Here is a 12,427-nt window from a genome sequence, read left to right as displayed (position 1 = left end):
TACTACCTACATTAACAGGGTTCCTGGTGACTTTATAAAAGCAAATTCCATTACCTTTTCAAAACTTTTCAAGAGCCATTTCAAAAACCTCAATGACCACACTGTCTTGCTTTATTGACTGCAAATGTGTCGTGTTCGAAACAATTTCAAATTGGTGATTGGCACTCTACAAAATTAGCAGTCATAAATTTTTTGAACTCCACTCTCAGAAATTCCTGGACTTTTCAAGGCCCTTGAAATTTATTGTTCAAATTCCAAAACAAAGAACCTAAATGTTTGATTACGATGATGTGATGATGCAGTCATCACCACTAAAAGTAATGCCATTTACAGGAAATGCAATAAACACAGAATAAATTTCAAGCTTATTATCATGTCTTGATAATTTATTTGAAATATTAACAATCTGGATGGAAACTGATCTGATTATTATGCAACTTACTGTCTTGGTCATAATTTAAAAAATATGTAAACAGCCATAGTTTTCTTGCCACACAATGATACTGTCAAATGTTTGAACAGAAACAACCAATGGCCCCAATATTCAGACCATGTGCATTATCATTTGTGCTAAATAATACCAATCCTTCTTGTACAGAAAAAGAGAGCTAAAAACACTTCTCTTCATTCAGTTAATATTCTTTATTTTAACATTCAACATGCACTATCTTACCCAGGTTTTTGAACAGCTTCCCGAAGTGTCCGAACAGCATCATCATTACTCATGTTTTCAAAGCTAATTCCATTCACCTCAAGGATCATATCCCCTGGTTCTACCTTCCCATCCTGTGCAACAGCACCCCTGCAATCAGATGGTGATAAGCAAAGTTCAGCCTTACGACAAATCTATTTCATATGCTTGTACTCATTTTTGCACTTACATGAGGAAAAAGTGTGAGAAAGGGAATGGCTTGGGTGGTAAGAACTCTATGCAACTGAAGTGTTATGTCATTTGATGGCGAGGCGTTCAGCATTAAGAGGTTAGTGTTAGGACTGGTTGGCCGGGTGACAGGATAATGTGACTGGGTGGAAAATCATGCAACATGTTTGTGGTATGATGCCCCTATGCTAGCATCATTATAAACTGCCACACTGCAGACATCGTAGCGATATGATGGAAAAATTGTTAAAGCACCACTAAAAATCCTAAACACACACACACACACACACATTTGATGTAGGATGGGAATTTTCATCAGTGATAAAGCTGTGATTAAAATTTTTTTAACAACTTGTTAATCAAAGTTTAAAAAAATGAAACTAAACAGCGATAAACATCAACAGTGTCTGAAAGGTGAGCTTAACAAAATGACTTAATAGGACAGCCAAGGGTTACAATGTAATATTTAGAGTAGAGTATTAGAAAAAATTGTATAAAACTACTATATTCAGAGTGGAGTATTAGAAAAATACAGTATCCAACTACCATATTCAGAGTGGAGTAACAGAAAAACAATGTAAACAAATGCCATATTCAGAGTGGAGTATTCGAAAAACATTGGATACAACTACAATAGTTAGAGTGGAGTATTAGAAAAACATTGGATACAACTATCATATTCAGAGTAGAGTATTAGAAAACACTGTATGCAACTACCATATTTACAATGGAGTGTTAGAAAAACATCGTATGCTCCAACCATATCTACAGTGGACTTTTAGCAAAAACAAAGTACTGAAAATATTACTGGCACGGAGTGTTCAGAGAAATAATACACATTCAGCATAGTCGAAGTGATGAACATATTCTGTAAAATATTAATAATCATTCTCATTTTTTTTTTAAGTATGCAAATACAAATAACACTGTAAAAAAAAAATTTCTTTCTACAATTAAAAATTCATTTATAAAATATGACTGAAAATATTTGTACAATCATCTTTTAAGAGCATCTTATATTTAAATGATTCTATGCAGAAGCAGGTAAGCAAAAGGCACAATCATTTCTTCTCATAGCTAAATCTGGTTTATGTCGCTTTAAATGGGGGGGGGCAATATTTTTAAGGCAGAATTTACCTCCTTTGAAAGCTCCTCTTGCCATTAGGACCCCCCCCCCCAAAAAAAAAAGAGGGCATAAAAGGCATAGAATAATTCTTCAGAATCCCATTTTATTATTATAAATTCTTGTATTGAACTTCACCAATCATTTGTTTTATTAATACAGATTTCATGTCTATATCTGCTGTAGTGTTGATGTTTGATGCTTTGTATAGTTTGGCCAATTGAAATATTTTTGTACATTATCCAATCAGACCAACAAATATATAAAGACATAAAGGAAGTACATGGTCTGCCTAGTTGTCGGGATAAAAATTCAAGTTGTAATGGAAATGGTTTCCATTAAGCTGATGACACTACACTTTAACATGACAAGGGGGTGGTGGTTGTAACTTGGTCAAATTACAAAACAGGTACTAAAATGTCAAGAATTGTGAAAAATCAACCATAACTATTAACACAATATAAATACATCCCTGACTCCTCTGCATCCCACTCCTACCCCCTTAATATACAAAGTCAACAGCCAAAAATAGTACCAGTAATATGACTGATAAACATGCTTTTCTTCTAACCATAATACATACAAAGTTTTGTAACAATCACTGGAAAACTAATATGCTTTCCCTTAAATAAAAATGGGCAATAACTCTTACAAAAGCACTGGAGCACAAAGATTAACTGTAAGCATATCTTTAGATGATGACCATCTCTGATGCACACACATTGTGTATACATGCAGCTGCACTAGAGTATCTTCAGGATTTATTCAAACTTTATTCAACTCTTTACTAGTTGAGCTCAGCAACACATGGAATCTTTCATACACCAAAACCAAGTACTGAGCAATAGAAGATGAACATTAGATTCTCTGGTATTGTTGTAGAACAGGTTCCACTGCATATAAACTTTGCCAAAAACATTACAGTATTTAAGAGTTATTGTAAGTACGTACGTGTTATTAACTGATCATAAAAGAACTTAGTGTTCATAATTCCAAAGCCAGGTTAAAATAAATAGTTAATACTATCTGAGACGCACAAAAAGTACCTGCTTTTTAGTTGGACCAAGCCTCTAAACTATATGCCTAAAATATCAATACATCAAATTCATTCCCGAGATGGCACAAACTTGTTCGTTTCCCAAACTTGGCTTATTCGTAACTTGTTACTCTACTTAAGAGTGATACTTGGTATAATTCTATTTTTGTTTTTTTCTCTGTAGATTTAAAGGATAGATCATTCAATTCAATCACTAAGGTCTGGTATATTATTTGCTCATATAGATGTATACATATATAACTTGTTTCATTGAAATGCATGCATCCTATATTAAACTTCATGCATACAGCCATGATGCCTTTTGTTTCCTAAGGACTTCTCAAAGTTTTCAGTAAGTATTTGTTTCCCGCAGAAAATGAACTGCCTCCCTACATAACAGCCATGATTGTAATGCGATGCTATAAAATGCTAGGAACTTCCTCCATCTTAATGTGCTTATCACTGCTTAAACAGGTACAAAGGCAGAATAATACACAACTATGACACTACAGGAAAGGGAAACTACTGCACTTAGTAAATGCTGGTGTCATATCTACTGATCAATAAAATATTATATCATTTAGTACCAATTAATTATTATTGGAAACTGTAAAACATGAAGGTTTCTCAACTTTTAAAATGACATACTTCATTCAATTTTTAGTTCTTCTAGTCTTTCAAATAAATATATGAGGTCTATAAAAGAATATCAGTCAAAGTGACACAGAGGTCTCCAAAATGTCAAGGTCCATCATAGGCGATGTCAAGTGACCAACACCTCGTGATAACCAAGAAAAAGCTAAACTATGGGCAACACATACTATACTACAACAGCAAAAAGTGCTTGACATCAGCAAGATTTGCTCACCAGAAATAAAGAGATCTTACCATTGAGCTTATAAATTGTTTTAATGCATTAACCAGTGACGATGGAGAAGACCATGACACAATTGAAAGTAAATGGACTAACACTGAAAATACATACTCTGAAGTAGCAAAGAAATTTACTGGTCATCAAAAGAAAAAAGAAAGAAATGGTTATTAGAGAATTGTAAAAAAAAAAAAGAAAGGAGAAAAGCCAAAGACAAACTGCCGAGTGCTAAATCACCAAGATTGACTGAAGGAGCATGGAAACATTATAAGCTGAAGGAGAAAGAAGTGAAAAGGGGTGCACTGAAGAACCTTTGTAGAGGAATTAGCAAATGAGGCAGAAACAGCAGCAGCAAAGGATGAACTGAATATGGTATACTAAATTGCAAAACAGTGCTGTGGACAAGGATCCAACCACTCCATGCAAATTAAGATAAATAGGGAAGAATGATAACATTGCCAAGGGAGCTGGCTGCGCGATGGGTCCAGCACTTCGAAGTACTAAAACTGCCAGAACCTGTTGAGCCAGCAGACTCACCACCATTACATGACATTAACTCATTCGGCCCCAGAGGTGTCGTTTTCGCATGAAATGCAAGTAAGAAAGACATTTTGGGGGCTATTTCTGAATACATCGGCTCTCAAAGATTTTCCATAAGACTAAAGCCTAATTGTATTAGAAACATAATTTTCCACTGGTTATTTTGCTTGTGCATGGGCAGAAGGGTAAAAGTTGGAGTTCTTTTTTCTTTTATAGCTTAACCTATTACCTCATAGAGCAAAGTTACCCAGTGCAGTGCACTATAAATAGAACACCCGTTACCTATTTGACTCCATACACCATAGGCCTGCCTGTTAACTGTTAAGCAATGTAATGTTACGTTTAACAGCAATTTCAAACATTTTACATATTTGGTACACATCTATTATGTGTGGAAAAATGTAAGAGTCAAGTCCAATTGTTATAGCCGTGTAATTTTGTTTCACAGATAATTTTGTATGTGCTTTAAAATCTTGTGAAAACTTGTTCATTGCCAAGTCAGTGAAGCTGCGTGACCAACCATAGCTGCCATTTCTCATACTTGAAAGTTTATTGTCTGCGTCTACATAACTAAGTCATCTGAATTTGATAATTTATAAAACTATTTGCTGCCTACATCAATATCAGAGCCTTTACCTAAGTTATTGAAGCTTTCACAGTTGTGATTCCAATCATGAAAGCTTCATAAGTAATGAATGAAATCCGCGACCTCCATTTTTAAGAGTGGAGATTACGACCCAGTTACTTTAAATAGCAGAGCATAAACAGTGATCACGTGATCTGATGTAATTGTCATTTGCCATTTCGACCACGAGAAAATTGTGGGCAAATAAAAAACAGGTCCAAAAAATGAGATTTTCCTCTGTATTTTGTAGTCCAACTAGAACTTCCAGATTATTTGGTATCACTGTAGAGCTGTATGTTTTTTTTTTATATTACCACCCATGTTGGTGTATCTTATATGACCGTAATGCTGCAGAGCTCGGAAATACGGAACAGCCTCATCACGCCTACAGGCGGGATTGGGGCTGTCATCACGCCTACAGGCGGGATTGGGGCTGAATGAGTTAATGACATCAATATCAGCCCACCTACTCAAGTGAGGTCAAAGCAGCCATCAAAGTTATGAGGAGATGAAAGGCACGGGGCATTGATTCTCTAAAAGCCAAGTTGATAAAAGCTGATATAACCACTGCTGCATATGTGCTGGCTGACCTCTTTAGGAAGGTATGGGAAAATAATGTCGTCCCACAAGACTGTTCTAAAGGTCTCACTATTAAGCTACCCAAAAATGGTGACCTCAGGAATTGCGACAACTGGTGAGGGACAACACTTTTTCTTTGCCAGTGAAGTCTTCTGCAGAATTCTTCTCTGAAGGATTTACACCGTCATAGATGACAATCTCAGACAAGAACAAGCAAGGTTCCACAAAGGAAGAGGATGCATAGATCAGATATTTACTCATTGCAACATCATTGAACAGTGTCTAGAATGTAGGTGCTTTCAGGAGACTCCACCCTATATGGAAATCAATATTGCCTCAAGACAAAGATCAGACTTCAGAACAGCAAAGTGAAGTTGGTACTGTTGTACAGCTCCAAGTGCTGGAGAGTAGTGAAGACAGACATGAGCAAAGTAAATTCATTTCACAATAGCTGAGTCTGTAAAATATGCAACATATCTTGGCCAAACAAAATCTCCAGTGTGAATTTATATGAAAAGACAAGATTTAACAACATTTCCCTGGAGATCAAAATGCACAGAATCCAATGGCTTGGGCTTGTAACAGGGATGCATCAAGAATGGATAGCCAAGGCAGCCCTCAGATCGACACCAACTGGTAAGTGCAAATGCAGATGGCCAAAGATAATATGGAGGACAGTTATGACTGAGCTGGAAGAGATGGGACTCTCCTTGGACAGCCCAAGCCATTACTCAAGACCAACCTAGACAGCAGAATGTAGCTGCAGCTTTATGTTCCAGATGGGATGAAGAGGATTAACAAACTTGCAAGGATTAGGTTTTTAAAATAAGTGTAGGAATTTAAGTTTTGAAAAAAAATTATAGGATTGTTCAATGTTGCATGAACCCTGTTATAAATTTTTAAAATTGCAAATTTTCTGCATGGATAATGTTATTGTGATTTTCTTTAGTACTCATCATAGTTTGTGTCCCTTGCTTTATTAGGCAGATTGGCAAGTACAGTAATTTCTTTATTTAATGCTAAGAAGTGAATTACTTGATTTTCTAATTAAAATAATATTGATATTTCACTGTAGTGAAAAAATAATATTTGTTCACTACAGGAACTACTTTTTGGGATCAAAACATACTTACCTCCCTTTGATTTTCTGTCCGTGTACTACTTATACATTGATGAATTACTTGTGGTTGTTTTATTATTAATAATCCCTGTCTGTTATCCTTGAGACTGTAGTTTGTTATTCTGGAAATATCAGTTAATTTTTATCAATCTGATGTGGAACTAATTTTGTGCGCAGGTACACATAGCACAGCAGAACATATACGGTAAACAGCTGACATTACCGTAAGAAATCTGCTAATTCTCTGTCACAGACTTTAGGTAGCCAATGTATGTGAGCATAAGATAAAAAGAATATTTGCTTGAAACGAGTGAATAACGGAGTAAAACTGACTTGTTCAAAATCTAAACAAATAACACAAAAAATATATGACTGTGTAGATAAATTTTTTTGGAACAACTGGTGAAAATTTCTAGGATTTATGTGCGGAAATAAGCAGAGAAATCAAGGTAAGAATGAATGAATGTGCACGATGTTTACACAATTTTCCAATTAGATAAAAGCTCTTAGCAGCACAAGCAGCTAGGCACAGCCTACTACTGCTTGGGCATAACAGCAGTGATACTGACAACAGTGTCAGGATTGAATGAGTTAACAGCAGCAGAGCTGCCAACCCTCCAGACTTGCAGTTAGTGAAAACAGTGATAAACATTTATGAATTCTGAACACAACAAGTGAAAAATTATATCATGACACTAGCTCCATCAGCCTTGATGGTAAATACTGCATTATATGAAAATCCCAAAATAAAACTAAAACATTATTTACACTGATCACATGTACAAATTTATTTGCAGTCAAATTTACTGATATACACAAACTTCATGCTATTTGTTATATGATATAATGCTTTGGAAAATTTGAACTTCCTGAATTAGGCCATGGTAAATTTGTTTTCAGCACAGTTCAGGCTTCTTGCCTGCTGGTTAATCTTGGCGACTAAAATTGTTGCAAATTTTCAGCACCTAAGGAGGCACTAAAGTTTTTCTTCTTTTTCCAAACAATAGGAAATACTCTTTCACTGTCACTGTTGCTGATCTCCAACTGAGAAAGGCAGGTTATATTCAACAAGAAAACTCACAAACAATGCTTCAGCATTAGTAGCTTGCAGGTCTTGAGTAGGTGGCTTCAAGTAGTCCAGAGCTGAAATCTGTTATGGGTGCTCTTAATTTTCCCAGTATCTATATGCTTTTTGCTAGCAGTGTGCTTTTTTATATTGTTCTGCCACATGCCCACATATATATTATTATATAGTACATGTATGACAGGTAAATTGTAAGCAATGATACGAGCCCCTGTGTACGCTCCCAATTCTAAAATTTGTTGCATACTAATGTGCTCAAAGCATAATGTCCAACAATGTCTTGTGGCTGAATCCAAGGCCAATTTTTTGTGTACTCCAATTTATACTTCACCTTTTGTATAATAAATATCTTTTCCCTTGGAGGTGAAAACATTTTAACTGTAGTGTAGCTTAATTACGAAACGGTATTAATTCAAAAGATGAAATGTTAAACGATTAATGATTAGTGGTGTCAGCGAATACATGGCAAAATATCAAGCAAATTATGATATATGCTAATCTTTCAATACCTCAAAAATTCCCCCACTCAAAAAAGCTGTCTTCATTTAGTGCTTGTTTAAAAAAACTAGTTGCTTTGAGTCTGTTCATGTGCCATTAAAAAAACAAATTAGCTAAGCCTCAGTTTTGTTCATGAGCATTTGTAAAACTTCTGTTCTAAATATAGACAATATACTTCACAATGCTTGCTACAAGGCAAACTGTAACAATTATAGTTGTACTAACATCTCCACTAGCAAATACAGGACCGTTATTGCATCAGTGACAACTGCTGCTGTCTTGAATAGCACTTAAATGAATCAAGTTATTTTAGTCAATTGAGAATTCAGGAATTCATGATTTTTTTGCAAGCGGTGTGAATTTGTGAATCGCTATCGCGAGTCGTGAAATTTCATGCCAAAATCATGAGAGCTGGCAGGATGTAGTAGAAATATTTAATGGTGGATGCAGTGGTGTAAAAACTTGGGAACTTTCTTGATTACTCCTAACATATTCAACCAAAACAAGTGATACTGCCTTCTGAGCTGCATTCAGCCACTTCATTTCCTTTCATACAGAAACTGCCCCAAGGTAACCACATATGATTATTAATAAAAGTACAAAGTTTCAGGCATGTATTTGGGGCAACTACCACACAGACAGTTGGACCCACTGGAAATAGTAATATTTGCTCCAGATATCACATGGCACTAAAAGGACATGACTTTGAAAAATATAAATTACACAAAGCCAAACTAACCCTTTCATGATAGAACCGACGTAGATCCCTCCATCTCCTCCTTTGTTACTTTGGCCCACAATACTAATCCCTAGAAAATTTACTGTGTCTGAAAAAAGAAAAACTAAAATTACAACAAACAAAGAAAAGAAATATGCAAAAACAAATTTTGGAAAAAGATATTTAAATATTTTAAAAACAATACAAATGATGGATATGATAGTCACAATTACTTTTATTTTGATCCTCAAACCAATTCTCATAGATTTTTACATCCTATTCATGGTAAATAGTAGCATTTACTGGTGAATATCTCTGTTTCTAACTGATAATGAAATGATCTGTCCTGATAAACTTGATTCAAGAGTTCTCTATGCAATCTTGTGTTTGATTTGGAAATCCAAAACTTTTTTTTTTTCTTCCTCCAAATCAGAATTCATATTTAGTGATGGACTAACATTCTATATGCAAATACAAAGCTTCTCCTTTTGAAATTTTCCAAAATCAATTCTGTAATTTACAAACAGTGAGTTTTCAAATGTTACTATGTTTTCAGCAAATAAATATTGTAACAACAAAATACATATGCAAGACCTGATTATAAACTTGCAAAGCCTTTGGCTATGGCGAGATGAAAAGTTCTTGCTTACCTGCTATCTACTTACCCATATTCAAGGTGACAGTTATAATATTAAGAGACATTGTAGAATCTGTTATGCTACTGAAAGACGAGGCCTGAAAACAAAACAACACATTCAACATAAATTAGCATGACAAGATATAAACTCTGTATAAGACATTCATGCAATTTCTAAGGCTTACATCAGATCTTGAAATCTGTTGCACGTAAATTATACCGCTCGTTATTGCTTTACCATGACAACGAAATAAAAGTCAGCAAAATAGAATACTTTATATGTTGTTGTTGTTGTAATGTTTAACGCCATTTTTCAACACAAGATAGGCTATACATGGCAGCCAGTAAAACTGGTGGAGGAAGAACCCTGAAAAACCCTGGGAAGAACCACCCACCCAAGAGAAACTACTGGCAGGCTTTCTCACATACCCACATTAGCCGGGCCTGAGACTCGAACCCATGCAGACAGGAAAAGTCTTAATTTTCATGACGTGAACACATGGTGCACTTAAATGGTGAACATCCTTAGTTCCCACAAAGTTAAATTTTGTGGTGTTTTTTGCCTTGCCTGCAAAAGTTGCAAAAAGTTTGAATTAAGCAGAAATTTTCCCATAATCTGAATATGATTTTACAAAATGATTAACATAGTCTTTTCCTCGAAAGAATGTTTCATGAATCATAGTAATTCGAGTTGTCTCTGACCTTTCTCATTCTGTGTGAGATATTTGAACAGTTATACCTGGATGGGAGGTAAAAACACATCTCTATTGAAAGTATAGAATTTGATGAAAACCATTCACTTTGCTGACAATAAGCTGACAACAAAGAAAAATGTACAGTTTACAAACCAGACTTCATACTTACCCATTTCTTGCACAGCTTGGTCAATGATTCAACAGCTTGTGGATTAAACTTTCCTTGATGTTAGAATCAAAGGATCAAAAAGGATACAAATAACATGGACAGGGATAAGGCTGACTGCATATCGAGCAAGTAGGCCATGATAATGTTGAATTGGTTAAAAAATACTGGAAAAATCAGCTCAGATATGTTGGCTTATTAAAATAACAAATCATGATTCAATTCTTATGCCAGGGTAGACAAATATTCTAATTATCTATTTCAGTTTAATAAAGGCCAGTTAATTTTTCTGGTCCATGTGTAAAGCATCCACTCCTTGCCAATACTGTGGTTTAAGCAAATTCGACGTCTTCAAAAGAAGATATCCAAAACAGCTCCCATGGAACAGGAAAGGATCATTAGACAACATTTTTTTTGCAAGATTGTAACAGTTTATATTTACATTCTAAAGCAAAATCAAAGATGAACCACCAACCCATGTGAAGCTACTGTCAAGCCATCTCACACCCATGTAGGCCAAGTCAAGAACTGATCACAGGTAAACAAAAGATTTTGAACAGGAAATAGTTATCAATAACACTGATTAAATATATAATACCAATAAAATTATTAAATTTCCAAATGTGGCCTATTCAGTTCTATTTGTTATCAACAGTATATATTCCCCAATATGATTTTAAGAAAGTACATATAATGTTTTAACCCATTGATTTTTGCTGAAAACATACATCTTCTGTATCAGTGATCTACACAAAAAGTTTATTCTATAGGTGCATTAAACGTATGGGGGATGACATACAACTTAGTATAGGTTAGATCTAATAAAATATTTTTAAAAAACATGTACAAGCCATAATGAATAAGACAGTAAAAAAGCGTACATACACGACTAATAGCTGGTAATCTATGCTTCCTCCTTCGCTTCCTTTGTCGACCATATTTTGAAGATCTGGTTGTTGTATCTGTGACAGATGAGAATCTGAAAAAAGACCAGAAAGAGAAATGTGGACTGATGTTCCATTAGAAATCATCATCGATATTCTTGAGAGATAACAAGATTTTAAAACTGGATGCTGTGACCACATTGGATGTAACAGGCACCATTTTTGTCTGACCAACTGAAGACCATTAGAAGTCTTTCCAAGAAAACCCAGTGTCAATATGACCATTAATTCAGACATAGCTGCCAATCCGAGTAAAAAATACTGACTGCTTATGACAAAAACAACTGATTTTCAGGAACAAATTCTTTTAACGCATATGTAACTATTTACAACATCTACAACCATCAGTAAAATAGGACAGTACCTGCCTTAATTATTTAATGTCAAAGATGTTATGTGTTCCATTTGGGTGCCTATTTAGAAGGTGCAAGAGTGCAACACACACTCAGACACAGGATGTTTGTATGATCCTTTTCCGCACCTTGTTTTTTTTTTCTTTAATCATTATCATCTCCAATGTACCATCTTTCATTGATGATCTGAATTCTGTGTGTTTTTCTTATGGCCTGTTTTCGTACTAGCACACAAGTAATCCTTTGTAATTTTACTGTCTGGAAAACGTGTGCGAAATAGACTTTTAGCACACTAGTAAGAGAAAGAGGAACGTTCATTTCTATAAGAAATTTTACAAACCAAAGTTTGATTGAATTAGATCAAGGTTATATACGTCGTACGTTCAGGCAGAATTGCTGATGATGAAGCAGCAACCCCATGTTTATTAGCTTTTTTATGCTCTTGTATGTCATGGGTGCATCCGTGCCCAATAGCAAAATCACACACAATTTGCAAAACGCAAAGTATTCTCCTTTACTAGATGGTTTTCACAAATCTAAACAAGACGGCACAATTGT

The 12,427-nt window shown here is 35.0% G+C and overlaps 1 protein-coding gene across 6 annotated transcripts in view; it reads right to left on the bottom strand.

Moving 5' to 3' along the window:
• LOC149781891 (segment polarity protein dishevelled homolog DVL-3-like) overlaps positions 1-12,427 on the bottom strand; it is a 114,817-nt gene that overhangs the window by 60,872 nt on the left and 41,518 nt on the right. For all 6 annotated transcript variants that reach the window (XM_089936085.1, XM_089936086.1, XM_089936084.1 and 3 more), the window contains 4 exons: positions 11,458-11,551; positions 9,740-9,809; positions 9,096-9,183; positions 674-802 (listed from right to left, as the gene is read on the bottom strand). In XM_089936085.1, the coding sequence (XP_089792211.1) occupies positions 674-802; positions 9,096-9,183; positions 9,740-9,809; positions 11,458-11,551 (381 nt within the window). The remainder of the gene's footprint in view (positions 1-673; positions 803-9,095; positions 9,184-9,739; positions 9,810-11,457; positions 11,552-12,427) is intronic.

Source organism: Sinohyriopsis cumingii, chromosome 15 (assembly GCF_028554795.1).
Source record: "Sinohyriopsis cumingii isolate HCF-2022 chromosome 15, ASM2855479v2, whole genome shotgun sequence".
NCBI classification, from domain to species: domain Eukaryota; kingdom Metazoa; phylum Mollusca; class Bivalvia; order Unionida; family Unionidae; genus Sinohyriopsis; species Sinohyriopsis cumingii.
The sequence above is the reverse complement of the archived record's forward strand: the minus strand, read 5'-3'. Positions and strand labels throughout refer to the sequence as shown.